This window comes from Schistocerca piceifrons, chromosome 1, assembly GCF_021461385.2.
Source record: "Schistocerca piceifrons isolate TAMUIC-IGC-003096 chromosome 1, iqSchPice1.1, whole genome shotgun sequence".
NCBI classification, from domain to species: domain Eukaryota; kingdom Metazoa; phylum Arthropoda; class Insecta; order Orthoptera; family Acrididae; genus Schistocerca; species Schistocerca piceifrons.
This window is the reverse complement of record NC_060138.1, coordinates 1,252,252,116-1,252,278,532: the sequence shown is the minus strand read 5'-3', so window position 1 is coordinate 1,252,278,532 and position 26,417 is coordinate 1,252,252,116. Positions and strand designations below refer to the sequence as shown.

At 43.9% G+C, this 26,417-nt stretch overlaps 1 protein-coding gene and 1 non-coding gene across 2 annotated transcripts in view; both read left to right on the top strand.

The window, feature by feature from the left end:
• Nucleotides 1-332: 332 nt before the first annotated feature.
• LOC124780250 (lachesin-like) overlaps nucleotides 333-26,417 on the top strand; it is a 303,063-nt gene continuing 276,978 nt past the window's right edge. The window contains exons 1-2 of the mRNA XM_047253767.1: nucleotides 333-369; nucleotides 567-673. Of these exons, the coding sequence (XP_047109723.1) occupies nucleotides 333-369; nucleotides 567-673 (144 nt within the window). The remainder of the gene's footprint in view (nucleotides 370-566; nucleotides 674-26,417) is intronic.
• Nucleotides 10,086-10,169, top strand: Trnas-gga. Its single transcript is given in 2 exon segments — nucleotides 10,086-10,125; nucleotides 10,135-10,169. It is a non-coding gene; the product is annotated as a tRNA-Ser (tRNA).

Below are 26,417 nucleotides of genomic sequence, written 5' to 3'. Positions count from 1 at the left end.
AGCCGTCGCGCGGTTCCAGACTGCACGAATATGTAATAAAAAATGGGCGTTACTATTTAAAAAAAACGCAGTTCATATCCGTCTGACCTATGGGAGCGCCATCTAGCGGGCCAACCCCCTTCAAGCTAGACAAGTTTCCTTCTATGTAGTTTTTTCGTTTGGCCCTCATTTCGTGAGATATTTGGCCCGCTCACCATCAATGGACCACCTTGTATATTTATGAGAATTTCATTATTCCGTAATATTAAATGTCTTTTTCCATATATTATACTTAAAACGTTTGTAAAGACTGTTTTTTTCTTCTTCTTTGTTTTTAGGTCTGAAATCAGCTGATGCCTTTGAAAACTGGCCATGTAGGGAAGGCAGTAAGTGAATGATTTTAACACATGTAGCTGTGATGATTATAATGTCATAATTCGCAAGGTGCAGAAGTGTTTTTGTCATTACTACACTGAAGCAACAATTTTGCGACCACTGAGTGTTTTCTCTGGAGGCACGCCCGCCGCGCCAGATTTCCGTGGCTGTGCAGCGCAGTTTTTGTGAGGCGTTTCTCTTTTCAATTCCAGCTCTGACAGACGGCCCGCGGTTCGTGGAGCCCATACAGAATGTGACGGCCGCGCTGGGCAGGGATGCGTCGCTCTCCTGCGTCGTCGACAACTTGGGCGAGTTCAAGGTCAGTGACACTGCCATCTGCGTACAGTTTGAGAGGAACTTCTTTTCAAGCTGCGATGGGTAGCGAAATGAAAACCACAGTGAAAATACGGTGAAGGTTTGCGCAGGTGTCTTGCACAGTCTTCCTAGTATGCCAGTGTATTGCATCAAGTTGCATTTTTCTGTAATGAACGCAGAGAGAGCCCATAAAAGCGCCTAGTACATAGAGCCTCCCGCCAAACGTGAATTTCTGTGCAGGTGCTTCGCCTGATTGTATGCATCCCACATAATGTAACTGTCATGCATATCCTTCTTCTGACAGTTCTGGGCTGCATTTTGGCGCAGACAACCAGCTCCTTACCAATGTAAGGAAAGGCTCGAAAACACAAGCGGCTGCCTTCTTTGACAAGGGCATTGGAAAGATGGTACCACACTACTACAATTGTACTGAGCAAGGTGGCGCAGTGGTTAGACACTGGACTCGCATTCGGGAGGACGACGGTTCAATCCCGCGTCTGGCAATCCTGATTTAGGTTTTCCGTGATTTCCCTAAATCTCTCCAGGTAAACGCCGGGATTGTTCCTTTGAAAGGACACGGCCGACTTCCTTTCCCATCCTTCCCTAATCCGATGAGACCGATGACATCGCTGTCTGGTCTCCTTCCCCAAACCACCCTACTACAATTGACAGAAGTGGCGATTATGGAGAGAGGTAACTGGAAGGCATAGCTAAATGTTGCAAACTAAATGTTTTTGGTTTTCATTGTGGTATTCATTTTGCCACCGATCGGATGTTGAAGAAAAAAGAAAGTAGCTCTTGTAGCAAGTACACTGAAGAAAAAATTGGTCCTGCCCAAGAGGTACCGCATTAATATCTTGTAACATCGCCTCTGGCTTTGAAAAAATTGCATCAATGTGGTGAAGAAGTTCCTTCAGCTATGACCCCTTACACCTATCAGATTTGGCGTGTTGCAGTGGTACGTTTCACACATTGTGCCAAATGCAGGTAGTACCGGAGAACTTCTACAGGGTTTAGGTCATGTTTTTTAGCGGGTCAGTTGAGGTGTAGTGCTAACGTATCCTTAAACCAGGAACATATACGTGTGATTCAAATGATTCGAATGGCTCTGAGCACTATGGGACTCAACTGCTGAGGTCGTAAGTCCCCTAGAACTTAGAACTACTTAAACCTAACTAACGTAAGGACCTCACACACATCCATGCCCGAGGCAGAATTCGAACCTGCAACCGTAACGGTCACGCGGCACCAGACTGTAGTGCGTAGAACCACTCGGCCACTCCGGTCAGCTATAAGTGTGATTTATGGAAACATTTCTAACACAGAAGGGTTCTCTACATATCCACGATGTAGATGTTAAAGAATGGTCAACACTTGGTCACCGAGATTGCCGAAACAAGCATCATTGTTCATGAGTACGACTCACCAAATCATGCTACGAAAAACACCACAGAACAGCCTCTGGCCTGGTTTATATTCTCCATGCACAGTTGAATAAACGCGTTATAGGGCATTCGGGGCACTTGATGCCTTGCACAACAGAGACCCACTGGAATACTGGAAGCCTCTACAAGCCTCTATTCAACTGGACCAGTTTCTGTGTTATTCGCTCCATTCAAAATGTGCAGCCCCACGTGGCGTTGTGAGCAATGAAGTGGTACCCAATTCCAAATGTCTGTGGCATAAAGTTCCCTTCACAATGTTCACTCGTGCTTCAGAATGTTCACTTCTGTATAGGAAGCCAAAATCTCTGACGGCTGTTATTCCTTGTAGACATGTCTGACATTTGGCGTTGATATATGAACAAATCTGGCGCTTTCATTCGCGGTGTGGTTGTGGGCACCTTCAAACACGATAGCTCCGCTAGGAAGGTGTTCACCAGAGTGTGACGAAGAGGGCGTTCACTGTCGACCATCAACGGGAGTCAGAAAACCGTGCCACGATGCGTGCAGGGAGGTCGTTCCGATGCTTCACACCAGTCATCTTCTCTGGTATTGGCACAAGGGCTGTCCTGCGACCACACTTGGTTCGACACCAAAACGTAACTAAACCGCTAATGGTGGCGGTCCACGACACAGTTAGGGTGTAAACGTTGTCAAGGTGCAGACTGACGCTGATCTCGTCAGAAAAGAGCGTTATGTCACCCTGCTGACTTGCTCACAATTAGACAAAGAGCTTTGTGAGGTCTTCTGGCAGAGGTCTAGTCCCAGATTATCGAACCTGTTTGGTATTATTTGTGTTGACAATTGCACTCCTGTAGCTGTTAACTACCGCCGTGGACGTATCGCATTGTGTTGAGCGTGTCTACTATCTGTTATACACAGATATTCATCCTTCACTCTTGTTATTTTTTTCTCTCACGATTACTACTGTGACAAAGCTGAGCTGATTCTGTCGCTTGAAACTAGTTCAGTATTCTATGAAGTGACAGAGCGTCTGATCATACGTTACTGCTTTCCAAACCATCTTGAACCAACACGGCTCTCGTGATAATACACAGCGCATGTACTGCAATGTTTACAGTTTACATGGTTGCCATAGACTGTACGTACTCCCCCTCACGATAGAAATATATACTGTTGCCGTTAGAATTAAATTACAAACAAATGAACGTATTGATATAGTAACGTGTTTCTGGATCACAAAGTTCAGTTTTAAAGTTACAGCAAATATGCAAAATTTATTTTGACTACTGTATTTCTCAATATTTGAACAATATTATATATAATATTATAACTACTGACAGCCTTGGGAGAGCCAGTCCTGACAAAACTCGAAATACCCTCAGACTTCAAGAAGAATATAATAATCCCAATCCTAAAGAAAGCAGGTGTTTACAGATGTGAAAATTACCGACCTATCAGTTTAATAAGTCACAGCTGCAAAATACTAACGCGAATTCCTTACAGGCGAATGGAAAAACTGATAGAAACCGACCTCGGAGAAGATCAGATTGAATTCCGTGGAAATGTTGGAACACGTGAGGCAATACTGACCCTACGACTTATCTTAGAAGAAAGATTAAGGAAAGGCAAACCTACGTTTCTAGCATTTGTAGACTTAGAGAAGGCTTTTGACAATGTCGATTGGAATACTCTCTTTCAAATTCTGAGGATGGCAGGGGTAAAATACAGAGAGCGAAAGGATATTTACAATTTGTACAGAAAGCAGATGGCTGTTATAATAGTCGAGGGGTATGAAAGGGAAGCAGTGGTTGGGAAGGGAGTGAGGCAGGGTTGTGGCCAATCCCAGATGTTATTCAATCTGTATATTGAGCAAGCAATAAAGGAAAAAACACTTTGAGGTTAGCCGATGTCATTGTAATTCTGTCAGAGACAGAAAAGGACTTGGAAGAGCACTTGAACGGAATGGAAACTGTCTTGACAGGAGGGTATAAGATGAACATCAACGAAAGAAAAACGATGATAATGGAATGTAGTCGAATTAAGTCGGGTGATTCTGAGGGAATTAGATTAGGAAATGAGACACTTAAAGCAGTAAAGGAATTTTGCTATTTGGGGAGCAAAATAACTGATGTTGGTCGAAGCAGGTAGACTATAAAATGTAGACTGGCAATGGCAAGGAAAGCGTTTCTGAAGAAGAAAAATTTGTTAACAGCGAGTATAGATTTAAATGTCAGGAAGTCGTTTCTGAAAGTATTTGTATCGAGTGTAGCCATGTATGGAAGTGAAACGTGGACGATAAATAGTTTAGACAAGAAGAGAATAGAAGCTTTCGAAATGTGGTGCTACAGAAGATTGCTGAAGATTAGATCGGTAGATCACATAACTAATGAGGAGGTATTGAATAGAATTGGGGAGAAGAGGAGCTTGTGGCACAACTTGACTAGAAGAAGGGATCGGTTGGTAAGACATGTTCTGAGACATCGAGGGATCACCAATTTAGTATTGGAGGGTAGCGTGGAGGGTAAAAATCGTAGCGGGAGACCTAGAGATGAATACACTAAGCAGATTCAGGAGGATGTAGGCTGCAGTAGGTACTGGGAGATGAAGAAGCTTGCACAAGATGGAGTAGCATGGAGAGCTGCATCAAACCGGTCTCAGGACTGAAGCACACAACAACAACATTATATTTTTATCTCACAAGGGAACCTCCCCATCGCACCCCCCTCAGATTTAGATATAAGTTGGCACACTGGATAGGCCTTGAAAAACTGAACACAGATCAATCGAGAAAACAGGAAGAAGTTGTGTGGAACTACGATAAAATAAGCAAAATATACAAACTGAGTTGTCCGTGCGCAAGATAGGCAACACCGTGGTTAGCGTGACCAGCTGCGGAACGAGAGGTCCTTGGTTCAAGTCTTTCCTCGAGTGAAAAGTTTAATTTCTTTATTTTCGTAAAGTTGTGATCTGTCCGTTCGTTCATTGACGTCTCTGTTCACTGTAATAAGTTTAGTGTGTGTTTTGCGACCGCACCGGAAAACCGTGCGATTAGTAGACGAAAGGACTTGCCTCTCCAATGGAAACTGAAAAAATTTGATCGCAAGGCCAACCGATTCCTCCACAGGAAAACACGTCTCATATATTCTATACGACACTGGTGACGGCATGTGCGTCACATGAAAGGAATATGTTGTCGACCCACCTAACTTGTACACTTGGCGAATGGGTAAAAAGACTCTTCTACCTTGCCCGATTTCGGTTTTCTTGTAGATGTGATAATCACTCCCAAAAAAGTGGTGAATACATAAGAGTTTGTCACATAAACTGAAAACAAAAAATTAAATATTTCACTCAAGGGAAGCCTTGAACCAAGGACCTCCCGTTCCGCAGCTTCGCACGCTAACCACGGGACCACGGCGGTCCTCAGCTCAAGTTAACTTTGATGTTGCCTACGTTGGACATAGACTACTCAGTTTGTATATTTTGCTTATTTTTTTGTAGTTCCACACAACTTCTTCCTGTTTTTCAAGGCCTATCCACTGTGCCAACTTATAACTAAATCTGAGGGGGGTGCGATGGGGAGGTTCCCTTGTCAGAATGAAAAAAATGACATAATTGTATGTGTAAAAAGCGAAGGAAAGTTATTTCAGTGGTGACAACTGTGTTGCGGTATCAGAAACAGCGCAGTGCTCTTTTGTAGGAGACTAAACAGAAGAGAGAATACCTAGAGCTGCCGGACGCAGCCGTCGCGTCGCAGTAGTTGGCCGGAACTTGTCACCAACGGTGCAGCGTAGCGGAAACTCAAGCGCTCGCCACCGAAACAACAGCTGCCGCTGTGCGGTCGATAGACGAATGGCGTTGCCCGTGAGTGCAGTCTGCTCTGCTCTATGCAGGATGAGGGGACCGCAGTTACGTCCATTCACTGTCTTACTGACACAGCAAGGCACGCCGGAAGGATGTACCTGCTAATGCAGGAAGCACTAACAACTGGCGCTCCCTGATGTTTCTTACCGGCGTCGATGGTACACTGTGTGAACCTGAACTCCACTGATAAAAACACGGAGCTTGCTCGAGCATATTTACTACACTGTCCAGTCACACTAACGTGAACACCTGTGGAAAGCCCGAATAAGCATGTTTTGCAGTGCGTATCGCTGCGAGATGTGGAGGAAGAGAGCCAGTGACGTTCTGCAAGATACCAACACATATGTGGAGCCATGAGGGTCGATCGAGGTCGTTCAACAGATTCTCGATTCGTAAAATGCCAGTGGACGGCTCAAAAAAATTGGCTCTGAGCACTATGGGACTTAACTTCTGAGGTCATCAGTCCTCTAGAACTTAGAACTACTTAAACCTAACTAACCTAAGGACATCGCACACATCCATGCCCGAGGCAGGATTCGAACCTGCGACCGTAGCGGTCGCGCGGCTCCAGACTGTAGCGGCTAGAACCGCTCGGCCACCCCGGCCGGCGTGGACGGCTCAGGGTAATGGAAAAACTAAAGCGCCACGGAAAGGTGCGGCTATTTATCACAAGTCATTTGTTACTTCACAAATGTTCAACAATATTTTATTGCACAGATAGATGTTATAATGCAGCTGTCTGGCACAACACACTCCCACTGACTCGATCTTACCTGGCACAACACACTCCCACTGACTCGATCTTACCACCATAAATAGATAGCATTGCTAATACACTACTGGCCATTAAAATTTCTACACCATGAAGATGACGTGCTACAGACGCGAAATTTAACCGACAGGAAGAAGATGCTGTGATATGCAAATGATTAGCTTTTCAGACCATTCACACAAGGTTGGCGCCGGTGGCGACACCTGCAACGTGCCGACATGAGGAAAGTTTCCAACCGATTTCTCATACACAAACAGCAGTTGACCGGCGTTGCCTGGTGAAACCTTATTGTTATGCCTCGTGTAAGGAGAAGAAATACGTACCGTCACGTTTCCGACTTTGATAAAGGTCGGATTGTAGCCTATCGCGATTGCGGTTTATCGTATCGCGACATAGCTTCTCGCGTTGGTCGAGATCCAATGACTGTTAGCAGAATATGGAATCGGTGGGCGCAGGAGAGTAATACGAAACGCCGTGCTGGATCCCAACGGCCTCGTAACACTAGCAGTCGAGATGACAGGCATCTTATCTGCATGGCTGTAACGGATCGTGCAGCCACGTCTCGATCCCTGAGTCAACAGATGGGGACGTTTGCAGGACAACAACCATCTGCACGAACAGTTCGACGACATTTGCAGCAGCATGGACTATCAGCTCGGAGACCATGGCTGCGGTTACCCTTGACGCTGCATCACAGACAGGAGCGCCTGCGATGGTGTACTCAACGACGAACCAGGGTGCACGAATGGCAAAACGTCTTTTTTTTTTTGGATAAATTCAGGTTCTGTGTACGGCATCACGATGGTTGCATCCTTGTTTGGCGACATCGTGGTGAACGCACATTGGAAACGTGTATTCGTCATCGCCATACTGGCGTATCACCCGGCGTGATGGTATGGGATGCCATTGGTTACACCTCTCGGTCACCGCTTCTTCGCATTGACGGCACTTTGAACAGTGGACGTTACATTTCAGATGTATTACGACCCGTGGATCTACCCTTGATTCGATTCCTGCGAAACCCTACATTTCAGCAGGATAATGCACGACCGCATGGTGCAGTTCGTGTACGGGCCTTTCTGGATACAGAAAATGTTCGACTGCTGCCCTGGCCAGCACGTTATCTAGATCTCTCACCAATTGAAAACGTCTAGGCAATGGTGTCCGAGCGACTGGCTCGTCACAATACGTCAGTCATTACTCTTTGTGAACTGTGGTATCGTGTTGAAGCTGCATGGGCAGCTGTACCTTTACACGCCATTCAAGCTCTGTTTGACTCAATGCCCAGGCGTATCAAGGCCGTTATTCCGGCCAGAGGTGGTTATTCTGGGTACTGATTTCACAGGATCTATGCACCCAAATTGCGTGAAAATATAATCACATGTCAGTTCTAGTATAATATATTTGTCCAATGAATTCCCGTTTATCATCTGCATTTCTTCTTGGTGTAGCAATTTTAATGGCCAGTAGTGTACATACGAGGTGTTGAAAAAGTCTCTCCGCAGTGCCGTATGATTGTTAGCCGCGCGTGCCTTATGCCGCAGTGAATATACCGAAATGAAACTCAGTGAAATAGAAGTTATTTATTTATTGATTATTCATTTTCACTTACAAATTTTCACATTAAATGTTGAAAGCGTCCCCTCTGCTGTTGAATACACAATTCAATTCGTCTAATCATGTTTCCAAACGCAAGCTGGAACATTTCATCTGCAAACAGAAGCAGTGAAAGTGGATATTGCAGTTTTCTTTTCATCGATGGATTTCGGACGGTTTTTATAGACAGTTGCTATCGCTGCACCCCAGAAGAGAAAGTTAGGTGGTGTCAGGTCAGGCGATCGCGGAGGCCAAAGTCCCTGTGAAATTATGCGATCACCAAACACATCAGCAAGCAGTGACATTGAAACGCGAGCTGTATGCGCGGTTGCACCATCTGATTGAAAATAACCGTTCGGTATTTCACTTATCACAAGTTCTCCTATGAATGGCTACAGAATATCACTGCAGTACCGTTGTGCGTTTATTGTTTCGTTGAAAAATATGGGACCCACAACCCGACGTCTAGAAATTGCAATCAAAACTCCTATTTTCACAGAACGAAGTGGTTTTTCATGAATACACAATGGATTTGCAGTACTCCACATACGAGAAACCGCCAGTTGTGGCCGAGCGGTTCTAGGCGCTTCAGTCCAGAACCGCGCTGCTGCTACGGTCGCCGGTTCGAATCCTGCCTCGGGCATGGATGTGTGTGATGTCCTTAGGTTAGTTAGGTTTACGTAGTTCTAAGTTCTAGGGGACTGATGACCTCAGATGTTAAGTACTATAGTGCTTAGAACTATTTCAACCATTTGAACATACGAGAATTTTGCGAGTTAATGTACCCGAATAAATGAAACCACGTCTCATCAGTGAAAAACGTTTCATTAAGAATATCCCTTCCATTTTGTTGAACGAAATTTTTGAACTATTGACAATAATCCAGTCTCTTGTCATGATTAGTATTTTTCAGTTCATTCACGACTGTCACTTTGTGTGGGAAAAGTTCTAATTTTTTCCTTACAGCCGTGTGGGCCGTTCCGACACTAACATACATTTCCTGGGCGAGTTTTGTTACTGACTTGTTCGGACTCTTGGACATTTTATCAGAAATATCGAGCAGTTTATCCTCAGACAAAACGCTAGGACGACCACTTCTCGGTGCATCTGTCACTGAACCCTTACTCCGAAATTTGTTAATCCAATCTCGCACAGTATCGCGATGTGGGAGTGTTGTCTCCGGGAAAACTGAATTAAATGTTTCATTAACTCAAACTTTGTATTTACTGCCAGCTTTGAACGCGTGTTCGACTAAAAACACACGTTCTTCAATGGTCAGCATTTTAACAGTGACAAAAACGAAACAAACGAACAAAGGAACTAAACTTAAACTTTCATGTCAACACGTAACGACACACACCAAAGATACTACTGACGCTGGCTGAGATAAACGAAACAGTGGAATGTTGGGAGAGTCCACCTGAAGGGAAGTAACCCGGGCAGGGGAACAATCACACGGCACGCGCGGCTGACAATCATACAGCACGGCGGAGAGACGTTTTGAACGCCCCGTACATTAAAAATGGAAACTCTTCAATTCATATATACAGGTAAACAGATCACGAACAGGTTCAAAAAATGGTTCAAAATGGTTCTGAGCACTATGGGACATAACGTCTGAGGTCATCAGTCCCCTAGAACTTAGAACTACTTAAACCTAACTAACCTAATGACATCAAACACATTCATGCCCGAGGCAGGATTCGAAACTGCAACCGTAGCGGTCGCGCGGTTCCAGACAGAAGCGCCTAGAACCGCTCGGCCACACCAGCCAGCCGGCCTGAGTGGCCGAGCGGTTCTAGGCGCTTTAGTCTGGAGCCGCGTGACCGCTACGGTCGCAGGTTCGAATCCTGCCTCGGGCATGGATGTGTGTAATGTCCTTAGGTTAGTTAGGTTTAAGTAGTTCTAAGTTCTAGGGGACTGATGACCTTAGCTGTTAAGTCCCATAGTGCTCAGAGCCATTTCAACCATTTCAACCACACCGGCCGGCACGAGTAGGTTCACTATAAATAAAAAAAAAGTTGTTTATAACACTGGCCAAAACTATCCCACAATTCTGAAGACATACTTGATCAACCAGAGAAGGCTACCTCGCAAACACGATTCTTCTGAATTCTTTTAGTCCACCTTAGCACCGTAAATATAGAGCATTTCTCAAAGACACATTTAAAATGGAAACTATTCAATTCAGATTTACAAATAAACAACAGACAATAGGTCCAACATAAGCAAATAAAAAGGCAAATTTCTTATAACACTAGCCAAAGTGTATCACATAATTAATCAACCAGGGTAGGCTCTTTGGCATATTCAATATACTGGCGTGGAAAAATAGTAAAATACCATTCAACAAAAAATGGTTCAAATGGCTCTGAGCACTATGGGACTTAATATCTGAGGTCATCAGTCCCCTAGAACTAAGAGCTACTTAAACCTAAGTAACCTAAGGACATCACACACATCCATGCCCGAGGCAGGACTCGAGACTGCGATCGTAGCGGTCGGGCGGTTCCAGGCTGTAGCGCCTAGAACCGCTCGGCCACCCTGGCCGGCTGAATAACATCGAAAAATAACGCATACTGCTAGGTAAATTAACGCCAAACTGCTACGAGACAGAAACTCAACTTATGTGGTATGCCATGGGAAGCCAGGAGGCCGCAATGTCTCAGAGGCTGCGGTGAGACGGGAAGCGGCACGCCGTTCGCGTTTACGTATACAGCCAACGCGGATAGGCTGCGCCCGGTGGACCAGCTGGCAACAAATAAGGCCCCTGAGCAGCCAAACGCTGCGAACATCTTGGAAGATCAAGACAAAACTAGCCAACATAATAATAATCGTCGAACATATGAAAACGATCAGGCCAAGACAAAAACTCAACTTGAGCGTGGCCCCAAGCTCTTACCAAACCTTACGCGGAACAACCAGAATTTTACAAAAGAATTACTAATGATTAACTTAATCTTAGAATAAAATATAACAATTTAATGTAATAATCACACACAACCGTCACTCACATGAAGTTATGTGGCTTATAAGGTAACAGGGAAATCTTGAAGGCTAGTGCTCAAAAAATTACAATCGGAGTCATATTTAAAACAGTAAATATTAATTCCCCGAAAGGGTATATCTCATCACAGCAATGAAACAAAATTGCACAAAAAAGCCTTGATTCACTGGGCCGCTAGCGTTTGCTTACCACAGCTGTAGGCAAATTCACAGTAGCTGCAAAATTGTTAAGGCTTTCGTGGCCACTTGTTGACAAACTGCCTATTGGCTTCTGTCAGGCTGGGGCAGGTGGAGGAATCGGCCGTGGCAGAGCGCGCACTGAGTGAGACCGACCAAGTAATAAAATTCGCCGACACGGAAGCTCTGGCTGTAGAGAAGCACTGTCACACCTGCTTGTTCAGAGAAGGTGTAAAAATACAAAAACATGCGAACAGCTTCTACAAGAAAGAGGAAAGCGAACGACCGTCGCAGGTAGCAAGAGGAGAACCGCACCGGAAATGACAGCGGAGAAGCCCTCGGACGTTGGCGCGCCAGGTACATATACACTCCTGGAAATTGAAATAAGAACACCGTGAATTCATTGTCCCAGGAAGGGGAAACTTTATCGACACATTCCTGGGGTCAGATACATCACATGATCACACTGACAGAACCACAGGCACATAGACACAGGCAACAGAGCATGCACAATGTCGGCACTAGTACAGTGTATATCCACCTTTCGCAGCAATGCAGGCTGCTATTCTCCCATGGAGACGATCGTAGAGATGCTGGATGTAGTCCTGTGGAACGGCTTGCCATGCCATTTCCACCTGGCGCCTCAGTTGGACCTGCGTTCGTGCTGGACGTGCAGACCGCGTGAGACAACGCTTCATCCAGTCCCAAACATGCTCAATGGGGGACAGATCCGGAGATCTTGCTGGCCAGGGTAGTTGACTTACACCTTCTAGAGCACGTTGGGTGGCACGGGATACATGCGGACGTGCATTGTCCTGTTGGAACAGCAAGTTCCTTTGCCGGTCTAGGAATGTTAGAACGATGGGTTCGATGACGGTTTGGATGTACCGTGCACTATTCAGTGTCCCCTCGACGATCACCAGTGGTGTACGGCCAGTGTAGGAGATCGCTCCCCACACCATGATGCCAGGTGTTGGCCCTGTGTGCCTCGGTCGTATGCAGTCCTGATTGTGGCGCTCACCTGCACAGCGCCAAACACGCATACGACCATCATTGGCACCAAGGCACAAGCGACTCTCATCACTGAAGACGACACGTCTCCATCCGTCCCTCCATTCACGCCTGTCGCGACACCACTGGAGGCGGGCTGCACGATGTTGGGGCGTGAGCGGAAGACGGCCTAACGGTGTGCGGGACCGTAGCCCAGCTTCATGTAGACGGTTGCGAATGGTCCTCGCCGATACCCCAGGAGCAACAGTGTCCCTAATTTGCTGGGAAGTGGCGGTGCGGTCCCCTACGGCACTGCGTAGGATCCTACGGTCTTGGCGTGCATCCGTGCGTCGCTGCGGTCCGGTCCCAGGTCGACGGGCACGTGCACCTTCCGCCGACCACTGGCGACAACATCGATGTACTGTGGAGACCTCACGCCCCACGTGTTGAGCAATTCGGCGGTACGTCCACCCGGCCTCCCGCATGCCCACTATACGCCCTCGCTCAAAGTCCGTCAACTGCACATACGGTTCACGTCCACGCTGTCGCGGCATGCTACCAGTGTTAAAGACTGCGATGGAGCTCCGTATGTCACGGCAAACTGGCTGACACTGACGGCGGCGGTGCACAAATGCTGCGCAGCTAGCGCCATTCGACGGCCAACACCGCGGTTCCTGGTGTGTCCACTGTGCCGTGCGTGTAATCATTGCTTGTACAGCCCTCTCGCAGTGTCCGGAGCAAGTATGGTGGGTCTGACACACCGGTGTCAATGTGTTCTTTTTTCCATTTCCAAGAGTGTAGTCTGCGGCCGCGAGCTCGGCTCCATTTCAGCACCGGCAATGAAGGGTGAAGCTTTGACAATGCCAGCCACACGTGCTGTTGATACGTCAGTAAAATCATTAGACGAACGTCAGCCGAAGAACCGGAGACAGAAGCCAATAGGCAGTTTGTCACAGTACCTACTTCAGTCAAGGAAGTAACATCTTCGAATACAAATCAGACACAATTTCGACTTCAGTGGCCACGAACACACGTAGCGGCCTAAAACATATGACAATTAATTTCAGACCCAACTGAGAAATAATCAGGCTTTGAACAAATCGTTGTTGTTGTTGTGGTCTTCAGTCCTGAGACTGGTTTGATGCAGCTCTCCATGCTACTCTATCCTGTGCAAGCTTCTTCATCTCCCAGTACCTACTGCAACCTACATCCTTCTGAATCTGCTTAGTGTATTCATCTCTTGGTCTCCCCCTACGATTTTTACCCTCCACACTGCCCTCCAATACTAAATTGGTGATCCCTTGATGCCTCATAACATGTCCTACCAACCGATCCCTTCTTCTGGTCAAGTTGTGCCACAAACTACTCTTCTTCCCAATCCTATTCAATACTTCCTCATTAGTTATGTGATCTACTACCCATCTAATCTTCTGCATTCTTCTGTAGCACCACATTTCGAAAGCTTCTATTCTCTTCTTGTCCAAACTATTTACCGTCCATGTTTCACATCCATACATGGCTACACTCCATACAAATACTTTCAGAAATGACTTCCTGACACTTAAATCTATACTCGATATTAACAAATTTCTCTTCTTCAGAAACGCTTTCCTTGCCGTTGCCAGTTCACATTTTATATCCTCTCTACTTCGACGATCATCAGTTATTTTGCTCCCCAAATAGCAAAACTCCTTTACTATTTTAAGTGTCTCATTTCCTAATGTAATACCCTCAACATCACCCGACTTAATTCGACTACATTCCATTATCCTCGTTTTGCTTTTGTTGACGTTCATCTTATATCCTCCCTTCAAGACACATCCATTCCGTTCAACCGCTCTTCCAAGTCCTTTGCTGTCTCTGACAGAATTACAATGTCATCGGCGAAAATCAAAGTTTTTATTTCTTCTCCATGGATTTTAATACCTACTCCGAACTTTTCTTTTGTTTCCTTCACTGCTTGCTCAATATACAGATTGAATAACATCGGGGAGAGGCTACAACCTTGTCTTACTCCCTTCCCAACCACTGCTTCCCTTTCATGTCCCTCGACTCTTATAACTGCCATCTGGTTTCTGTACAAATTGTAAATAGCCTTTCGCTCCCTGTATTTTACCCCTGCCACCTTTAGAATTTGAAAGAGAGTATTCCAGTCAACATTGTCAAAAGCTTTCTCTAAGTCTACAAATGCTAGAAACGTAGGTTTGCCTTTCCTTAATCTTTCTTCTAAGATAAGTCGTAAGGTCAGGATTGCCTCACGTGTTCCAGTATTTCTACGGAATCCAAACTGATCTTCCCCGAGGTCGGCTTCTACTAGTTTTTTCATTCGTCTGTAAACAATTCGTGTTAGTATTTTGCAGCTGTGGCTTATTAAACTGATTGTTCGGTAATTTTCACATCTGTCAACACCTGCTTTCTTTGGGATTGGAATTATTATATTCTTCTTGAAGTCTGAGGGTATTTCGCCTGTTTCACACATCTTGCTCACCAGATGGTAGAGTTTTGTCAGGACTGCCTCTCTCAAGGCCGTCAGTAGTTCCAATGGAATGTTGTCTACTCCGGGGGCCTTGTTTCGACTCAGGTATTTCAGTGCTCTGTCAAACTCTTCACACAGTATCGTATCTCCCATTTCATCCTGTTCCATTTCCATAATATTATCCTCAAGTACATCGCTCTTGTATAGATCCTCTATATACTCCTTCCACCTTTCTGCTTTCCCTTCTTTGCTTAGAACTGGGTTTCCATCTGAGCTCTTGATGTTCATGCAAGTGGTTCTCTTATCTCCAAAGGTCTCTTTAATTTTCCTGTAGGCAGTATCTATCTTACCCCTAGTGAGATAAGCCTCTACATCCTTACATTTGTCCTCTAGCCATCCCTGCTTAGCCATTTTGCACTTCCTGTCGATCTCATTTTTGAGACGTTTGTATTCGTTTTGCCTGCTTCACTTACTGCATTTTTATATTTTCTCCTCTCATCAATTAAATTCAACATTTCTTCTGTTCCCCAAGGATTTCTACTAACCCTCGTCTTTTTACCTACTTGATCCTCTGCTGCCTTCACTACTTCATCCCTCAAAGCTACCCATTCTTCTTCTACTGTATTTCTTTTCCCCATTCCTGTCAATTGTTCCCTTATGCTCTCCCTGAAACTCTGTACAACCTCTGGTTCTTTCAGTTTATCCAGATCCCATCACCTTAAATTCCCACCTTTTTGCAGTTTCTTCAGTTTTAATCTACAGGTCATAACCAATAGATTGTGGTCAGAGTCCACATCTGCCCCTGGAAATGTCTTACAATTTATAACCTGGTTCCTAAATCTCTGTCTTACCATTATATAATCTATCTGATACCTTTTAGTATCTCCAGGGTTCTTCCATGTATACAACGTTCTATCATGATTCTTAAACCAAGTGTTAGCTATGATTATGTTGTGCTCTGTGCAAAATTCTACTAGGCGGCTTCCTCTTTCTTTTTTTAGCCCCAATCCATATTCACCTACTACGTTTCCTTCTCTCCCTTTTCCTACACTCGAATTCCAGTCACCCATGACTATTAAATTTTCGTCTCCCTTCACTATCTGAATAATTTCTTTTATTTCATCATACATTTCTTCAATTTCTTCGTCATCTGCAGAGCTAGTTGGCATATAAACTTGTACTACTGTAGTAGGTGTGGGCTTGGTATCTATCTTGGTCACAATAATGCGTTCACTATGCTGTTTGTAGTAGCTTACCCGCATTCCTATTTTCCTATTCATTATTAAACCTACTCCTGCATTACCCCTATTTGACTTTGTGTGACCAGAAGTCTTGTTCCTCCTGCCACCGAACTTCACTAATTCCCACTATATCTAACTTTAACCTATCCATTTCTCTTTTTAAATTTTCTAACCTACCTGCCCGATTAAGGGATCTGACATTCCACGCTCCGATCCGTAGAACGCCAGTTTTCTTTCTCCTGATAACGACATCCTCTTGAGTAGTCCCCGCCCGGAGATCCGAATGGGGGACTATTTTACCTCCGGAATATTTTACCCAAGAGGACGCCATCATCATTTAATCATACAGTAAAGCTGCATGCCCTCGGGAAAAATTACGGCCGTAGTTTCCCCTTGCTTTCAGCTGTTCGCAGTACCAGCACAGCAAGGCCGTTTTGGTTATTGTTACAAGGTCAGATCAGTCAATCATCCAGACTGTTGCCCTTGCAACTACTGAAAAGGCTGCTGCCCCTCTTCAGGAACCACACATTTGTCTGGCCTCTCAACAGATACCCCTCCGTTGTGGTTGTACCTACGGTACGGCTATCTGTATCGCTCAGTCCACGCAAGCCTCCCCACCAACGGCAAGGTCCATGGTTCATGGGGGGGGGGGGGGGGACAAATCTTATTTAAAGGAAATTTTAAAACAGACAAATGTGGCATTGAAATAATGTCAGAGGCACCAAAAGGTAAATTAAGTTCCTGAAACTGAGTGATGGAGAAACACAGGCAATCCAACATAGAGGGAGCAGCTTGAACACGGCAGCACATGCGGCAGTCAAGTAACGAGTACCTCACCCGCAAGAAAGCAGAACAGACGGCATTAGAAACTGAACAGCACTCCAACACCCACGTCAGCATCTATCCTTCCTTCATGCAGGTTAAATCGGCTACATCGTAGCATTGTTTGATGTCCTGCAGGAGCACTTTGGGGAACACATTCTGGCTCTGGTGTGCCCAGAGGCCATTGGTATGGGCCTCGATTGAGCGCCATATTCTGCGGATCTGAACACATGCGACTCCTTTTTTGGGGCTATATTAAAGACAGGTTGTGCAGCAATAACTCCAAAACCTGAAAACAGCCATTCAGGAGGTCATCGACAGCGTGGATGTCGAATTTCGTTATTCGTCTACGCCACATCATCGCCAATAAAGGCAGGTATATCGAACATCTCAGAACCTAAATCCGGATATCTGTAGTGACGTTTACATGTTGAACAAAATGTGTGCACGCCATAGTTTACAACTAATTAATATTTTTTTCTTATAGTTTAGTAATTGTTACCCTGTATCTATGCATGTTCCTTTTCCATTCTACACAAATTTAGTTTCTTTCAGTAAGTATTAAGATATACAGTTCTAATCCTTTCTTGGGCAGAGACGTAGAATCTAAATTTGGAGTTACTGTGTGTGTCCTCAATAGATTTTGTTAATGTGTGTGGAAAAAAATAATATTAGGGTATGACTGGTGTATCAGAAACGTCTGTATTATTTAAATAGATAATATATTACTTACATACAATGCGTCTGTGTGTGTGATGAATATATTCAAGTACCTTCTGGCTGCATGAGCAATATAAAAAATTTGGAACACTACCGTAAAATGTAGTCTACGATACTAGAAGTCTCAATGATCTCGATACTTCATGCATTTAGAGCCCACATTGTGGACGGTGCTTACTACTGGCAGGCATTGTGGCCGTTTCCCAGTCGTGTAAACATACCGCTGCCGCAGCGGCACACCGCAGGCAGTCCATTGTCAACAATAGCTTCGTTCAGTTTGTGTTCAGCACTGCAGTAACTTGCCTCGTAGAGGCATACAACACTTTGATAGATTCAGGATAGTGGCTTTACTTTCAGCAGGTCATAAACAGCAATATGTTGCCGATCGGTTACATGTCACTCAAAGTGTTGTGTCTAAGGTGTGGAGAAAGTATCTCCTCGCAGTGGTTGTCCTCGAATGACAAGATCAATGCAGGATCGGTTCCTCCGACTGTCGTCTCCCAGGCGCCCAACATCAACTGCCAGAAATATTGGAAATGACTTCGGGCACAGGGATTCGTACCTCAGACCAAACAGTGTTTAGAAGATTGCATCCAGGTAGTCTTCATTCCAGAGGACGAACGAGAAGTTTTGTACTGAACCAACGGAACCGGGCTCTTGCACATCAACACTGCACCATTTCAGAATGGAGTAATGTCATGTTTGCTGACGAGACCAGGATAGGTTTGCGACTGGTCACTAGACATGTTAGGGTTTGGAGAAGCGCGAGACGACACCAGTAACGCCGATATGTTCAGGAAGTCCATCCGTTTTCAGATGGGCGGCAATAATGATGGGATTGTGGACTCTAATACCTCCAAGAGGCCCTACAAGCGGTTGTAAGTTCCTATAGACGTGAAGTCGGTGACAACTTTATCCTAGTCGATGACAATGCAAGGTACACCGTACTCTGGCAGTGTCTCAGTATCTTCAAAGATGCAACATCAACCGATTGCTTTGACCAGCACAGTCCCCAGACAAAGAATGCAAATGACCTCACTGAAGCTGCCATTGAGGAGTTGGACCTAAGACCTCAAGATAAACTAGATGGTTCCAAAGGTCGGAGACGAGGTACTGGAGGAAGTAAAGCTGTGAGGACGAGGCGTGACTCGTGCTTGGGTAGCTCAGTTGGTAGAGCACTTGCTCGCGAAAGGCAAAGGTCTGGAGTTTGAGTCTTGGTCCGGCACACAGTATTAATCTGCCAGGAAGTTTCATATCAGCGCACACTCCGCTGCAGAGTGAAAATGTCATTCTAGATGGTTCCATCTTGCACATTTTTGTCGCAAAATTTAAAAACTCGTCCGTGTGCGGGGATGACATACTCACTACTAAAGACAGATAATCATTATAGTGAGATAAAGATTTTCACTGGTTTTGTTTTGTTTTGTAACGGTTTTTTGTAACTAACTAAAAGCGTTACACAAAATATGTGTGCATACATTTTATTAAAATTTACTGCCATTACATCACACAACTCGTCCGGTCATATATACTAATGCTACCAGTGCAAAGATGTGATGGGTTACTAGTTCATTTATATACAGGATGTTTCACAACACAATTTCTAGTACGGGCTTCTAGGTATTATGGAGTTGACTCCGTAGGTTATGTTTTAATAAGGAACCCATAGCAGGAAATGTACCGTTCGGATGTAAAATAAGTTTGAAGATGGGATCACTTTCAAATCTTCCTCTTCACGGTGCAAACACAGATCTACAGGAGCCCATGGCATGGACAATGTTTTGTGTACTCATCGTCGTGTTCTCTCCTACTTGGCGAAGGACGTCATCTTGAAAGTCGAGAGTGCGATGCGTCCGTGGAGCACCACAGCCAACCGTCCGAGCTGCGAATGTACCACTTTCTCGCAGTCGTTGTTGTATTCGGCCGAAAATGGTATGTGATGTCACAATTACAATAGGGACTGACGACGGCGCCGTCTCCTCAGTTTGTGTGCATAGGGGCAAGTGGGAGGTTTGGAAGAGGTACGTCCTTCAGACTTATTTTATATCCATACCGTATATTTCAGGAAGTGGGTTCCTTGTCAGAACTTTATTTACTGAGTCTCGTCGTCTTACCCTAGAAGCCTGTAACACGAACGGTGAGAAACCTTGTGTATACTAGCGACTACCTACTTATCTGGCGTATCGGTGACAAATTACATACCTAAACTTTCTTCATGAATCTATTGCCCAAAACCATATCAAAATCCCTCAACTAATTCTTGTTTTTTGGGTATGATTACTGAACTTGTATCATTAGCAAAAAGAACTAGCTTTACATCTTCATGAATACAGACTGACAAGACATTAATACATATTAAGTAAAGGACCCAAGACTGAACCCTGTGGGACCCCATTCTAGATCCATCCCCAGTCTGAGAAATCTGCTGATTTCTCAGCATAATGTGAACTTTTTATACTCACCTTCTGTACTCTTACATAAAAATCAAATCATTTGTGCATTGTCTCATTCACACCATAATGCTTAAGGTTAGCTAGATGAATTCCTTATTTACACAGTAAAAAGGTTTTGAGGATCACAAGGATCCTAGTGGATGATGTTTGGTATTCAAAGCATTTAATATTTTTTCATTAAAAGCATATAAATCGTTTCCTATTGAAAACCCTTTCTAAAAATTAAACTGTCATTTTGTTAGTTCTTTATTTTACAGATAGATCAAGCTACTCTTCAATATATTACTTTTTCATGAATTTGGATAAAGCAGTCAGAAGTGAGATTAGGCCCTAGTTGTTGGTATCAAATCTGTCCCCCTTTATATGAAATGGTTTAACAGTACCATATTTCAGTCTATCATGAAAAACGTCCTGTAACAGTGAACTATTACATATGTGACTGAGAATCTATTTAACTGATGCAAACAAGATCTTAGTGCTCTGTTGGAAATGCTATCGGTTCTGTGCAAGTTTTTACTGTTGCGTGAGTTTAATATTTTCCTAATTTCAGGGGGTAAGTGAAAATACGCGAGAGTGAATGCGGTTTTCTTAGTTCTCAAGGTTGCTATGCTGATGAATGACAGGCTCGAAGGCATTTAACTCCAGAGATCGTGGTGGTGTAAGAAGAGATCATATGTAAAGCATAACACTGGAATGTACAGATAAATTTTAAGCAAACCTGTGCGAGCATAACTTATTATTTTGAAAAATGTTGCCAACTGTCGGTGTAAGACACACATGGAATTATTAGTGGTGTGATGCAGCAGTAAAGGATGTGACGTAAGTACCTAGTTAATTGAAATCCAGCTATGTTAGTGTAAAGTTCGTAGTTTATTGGGTGGATAAGCTGATTAGTGGACTCCTAATGACATTTTAAGAATCTATCCCAGAATTTTTTCATTTCCGATCTAATAAAAGATGTGGATAACTACGTCACAGACAAATGGTGTGTTACCTGCTTCTGCAAATTTAAAGGCAATAGACGAATAAATGTGGAAATTAGAACACATTTGTCTATAACTTGAATGTAACAAGTCTTTAAGATTAGTCAGGTTGTATAAAACCGTAATTACTTTTCCATTAAGAGTCAATAACCAAATTAAACCGTGCAGCCTGTACGTTTTTTCAATGTTGGTAAACTGCTGAATATCGCCATCAGCACTGTGTGGTAAGGTAGATAGTTACTCGTTCCCTAAATCATATTCACAATAAATGTTAAGACACAAACACTAGCATCCACCTACCAACCCATATGCGTAGTTTATAGATGACGAATACTTTTTACGGTTACATGCGGAAAATTTACGGATTCTTCTGTAAAAATTATTAATTAATTCTACTCACGAATCCCACTGTGGCATAGGAGATTTTAGTGAAACATCTTTAATCTACGTTTGAAAATATATCTGATGCTTGTCAGATATTTTATTTCTACAGATAGACTAAGAGTTCATATTTCACCCCTTTCTGTGCCAAGGATAGAATAACTATGGGTTACTGCATATCTTTGTATTACTCAAATAGTCTGTGGTATCTTTCTTCATTCTTTTCTTTAAATATGAACTCAACGACTCAAGTGCTGTACTACGTATTCCGTAAAAACTAAATGTCTGTAACAGAATAATATGATTGGTACAATCAAATGCCTTCGATACGACACAAACATTCCAGCTGGTGATATTTTACCATCTAAAGATTTTATTACGTGCTTAGTAAGTGTATAAAAAGCTGACTCGGTAGAGTAGCCCTATTGAAATCCAAGTTTAAGTTGGCTATGTACATCTACGTAAATACATGCTACAGAAACCACTGTACGGTGTGTGGCTGAGGGTACTCGGAAGCACTACTAGTCATTTCCTTCCCTGTTCGTCTTTCAAATACAGCGAAGGAAAAACAACAGTTTTTAGCCTCAGTGCTAGCCCTAATTTCTAGTTCCTTACCTTCGTGGCTCGTATGCGAAATATATACCGGTGGAAGTAGAACCCTTATGCAGTCTGCTTCAAATACTGGTTCTCCAAATTTTCCCAATAATGTTCTTCGAAATGAACGTCGCATTCCCCTTACCGGATTCCCATTTCAGTTCCCGAAGCATCTCCGCAATACCTGCCTGTTTTCCTAATCTACCGGTAACGAATCTAGCAGACTGCCTCAGAATTGCTTTAATTTATTCCTTTAATCCGATCAGTTGTGGATCTCCAAACACTCGAGCAGTACTCAAGAACAGACCGCACAAGCGTGCTATATGTAGTCTCCTTTACTGATAAACCACACTTTCCCAAAATTATGTCAATAATCAGAAGTTGACCCTTCGCCTTCTCCACTATAACCTTTATACGCTCGTTCCGTTTCATATCGCTTTGCAACTTCCTACCCAGGTATTAAACGATATGACTGTGCCAAGCGGCACATTTCGAGCTTGTTTTTGCTAGTCATCAGAATTAACTTGTAGTTTTCTGCATTTAGAGCTAGCTGAAATGCATCACACCAACTAGAAATTTTTTCTGCGTCATCTTGCGTCCTCCTACAGTTACACAACTTCGGCACCTTACCGTACACCACAGTATCATCAGCAAACGACCTCAGACTGCTGCTCATCCTGTCCGCCAGATCTTTTATGTATATAGAAAATGACAGAGGACCTATCACACTTCCCTGGGGCACTCTTAACGATACCCTTTGTCTCTAACGAACACTCGCCGTCGAGGAAAACATACTATATTCGGTTATTTAAGAAGTCTTCGAGCCACTCACATATCTGGAAATCTGTTCCATATGCTCGTGCCTTCGTTAACAGTCTGCAGTGCGGCACCGTGTCAAATGCTTTTCGGAAAACAAGAAATATGGGATGTGCGTGTTGCCCTTCATCCATAGTTCGCAGTATGTGAGGTGAGATAAGGGCAAGCTGAGTTCCGCACGGGCGATGCTCTCTATAGCCTAGCTGACTCGTGGACGCTACCTTTTCGGTCTCTAGGGAATGTATTATATTCGAATTCTGCAGCAAACCAATTTTAAGGATATTGGTTTTTAATTTTGTAGGTCCGTTGTTTTACCCTTCTTATATACAGGAGTGACCTGAGCTTTTCTCCACTTATTTGGGACTTTTCACTGGGTGAGAGATTCGCGATAAATGCAGGATAGATAACAGACCAATGCTGTAGCGTACTCTTTCTAAAAGCGAATTGGGATTCCACTTATTTGTTTTCAACTCTTTCAATTGTTTCTCTACGCCAGGGGTCTACTATGTCGTCCGTATAGGAGACTGTTCGATTGTCAAACTACGCTATGTCTGTACGAATCTCTTGCGTGAACGATTCCTTAAACGTGGCATTTAAATATTACTGCTCAGATGAGTAACAATCTTCTTTACTAACTAGAGGCTAATATCACTCTTGCATTGCATTAAGTTTCGTAGCAGAATTCCGTCCTGTGCGGCGTGAAACCTGTGGTGCTATTCTAACCGCAGTCAGACACAATAGTCGAGTAATGTGGATAATTCTGGTAACGTCAGCCGAAATTGCATTACTAACATCATGAAAGCGTGTGCAAATTCTAAATGTACTGTTGGACACTGTTAACAGTGCAATTTTGCTCCCGGACATTAAAGTGAATTTCGCGTGTGAAGCACTGTGTTTTTATGTGCTATTCGGGGTGTAACGAACTGCACACGGGTTCCACGTATCGGATTCATACTGTTTGCTGCGTCGAGACAACGGCTGAATCACATACATGTAATTTGGGGGAAGATCACCAGACAAAACCCTGAGAAAAGTACACAGGACAGGTGCTAACACGTAAGAGTTACTCGAAGCAGTATCAAATAAACCGCTGGCAGTACCCGGTATTCATGCTTTACTGAAGCTCAATCTGCTTAAATGGAAAAAAAGAAAAGAGAAAGCACACGTTTCTAACAAGTATGGCAATTGGATATGCACCCTAATATCCTTTTCTCTCCTGTCTCTCTCCATCTCCCCCTCCCCTTTGTCCTCCTGCTCCATCTTCCCCTCTCTCTGTGCATCTTCTTCTCTCCCACTAGCTCTGTCCATCCACTCCCCCCTCTCTCTGTCCATCCTCTCCTCCTCCCCTCTGTCCATCCTCTGCTCCCACCTCTATCTGTCAATCTTCTCCTCCCCCCCCTCTCTCTGTCCGTCCTCTCTCCACACTGCCTCTGTCCATCTTCACCTCTCCTCTCTCTCCATTTTCTCCTCACCCCCTCTCTCTGTCCATCCTCTCCTCCCATCACTCTGTCCATCTTCCCCTTCCCCTCTCTGTCCATCCTCTCCTCCCCTCCTATTTCTGTCCCTCTCTCCTTCCCCTATCTCTTTCATCCTCTCCTCCTCCCCTCTCCGTCCATCCTCTACTCCCACCTCTATCTGTCCATCTTCTCCTCCCCCCTCTCTCTGTCCATCCTCTCTCCACACTGCCTCTGTCCATCTTCACCTCTCCTCTCTCTCCATTTTCTCCTCACCCTCTCTCTCTGTCCATCCTCTCCTTCCATCACTCTGTCCATCTTCTCCTTCCCCTCTGTCCATCCTCTCCTCCCCTCCTATTTCTGTCCATCTCTCCTTCTCCTCTCTCTTCCATCCTCTCCTCCTCCCCCCTCTATCCATCCTCTACTCCCACCTCTATCTGTCCACCCTTCTCCTCCCCCTCACTCTTCCATCCTCTCCTCCTCTCCTCTCTGTCCATTGTCTCCTCCCACCCTCTCTCTGTCCATCTTCTCCTCCCCCTCTCTCTATCTTCTCCTCCCCCTCCCTCTGTCCATCCTCTAACACTCCCTCTCTTTGTCCATCCTCTTCGCCTCCCTCTCTCTGTCTATCATCTCCTCCACCCCTTCTCTCTCCATCTTCTCCTCTGCCCTCTCTCTGTCCTCCTCCCCCTCTCTCTGTTTTCTATGTCCATTTCCTCCCACCCCTCTGTTCACCCCATCTCCCACCACATCTCTCTGATCTTAAACCTTATTTATGGTTATTACAAATTCAGCTTCTATAGTAGTGATCTAATCATAAACTGAAGCCATAAATACATCTTTCCTGTTTGTTAACAACATTTCCCTATTGTATACATTAAAAAGTACATGACCTATATGTGTCTAAATGTTTATTACCGTAGCATATAAATGTTTGAAGTAAATCGGAAAGTTACATTTTCAGATTTTTCGTAGCAATGTTTTTTCTTTGCACATTACGCATATATTTATGTATTATATGTAGTAAAAATATACAGAAATTAAAGAATAAGGTACCTAAAAACACGTTTCCGTTATAATTCAAAAGCGTGTCACAATTTCAAAGCAATCGGTCAAGAACTTTCAAAGATTAGGTTTCAGTGATTTTTGTTACGTTTCATCTCTTATTACACATATACCAGGCAGCGTTCCAGTAGGTGCATGAAAACATTTGTGTGTCCGAATGCAACGTTTTTTCAAAATTCAACGCAATCCATGAAGAACTTCCGGAGATTTGATATTTTGAAGAAACTAATGTCTATGTTTGTACTTATACAGAAAGTGTAGAAGTTTCTGATCGAAAATCTCCGAAAGTTTTTTACTTATCTTTCATAAATTTGGTGAAAGGGAAGCGTTGTTACAAAAATTTACACACACACACACACACACACACACACACACACACACACACATATATATATATATATATATTCCTAAAAACACACACACACACACACACACACACACACACACACACACACACACACACACACACACATATATATATATATATATATATATATATATATATGTGTGTGTGTGTGTTTTTAGGAATCTGTATTCCTAAAAACGTACATGTGTTAGAAAGCAACGTTGTGTCAAAATTTCAAAGCAACCGTTCTAGAAGTCTCGGAGTCATATGATTCTGAACAGACGAACGTTGACATTTTTATTTTTATAGATTACGTGCTGGTACATCTGTAAGACGTATTAGATTAGTTAATCTGCGAATGGATAAACACATGAATTGTGCACGTTGTTGGGCGAAGTAGAAAGCTTGTTATTTTTTTTTAATCAGCACCGTGCTCTACAATCCGTCGAACAATTCTCCTCACTCAAGTCTTTCTCCATTAGCAGATTAACTAATCTAATACGCATTACGCTAGTCCTACTACACTCTCTTTTATCGGAGTAGACTTTCATAAAGTCAAACTGATCGTCATCTAACACATTCTCAATTT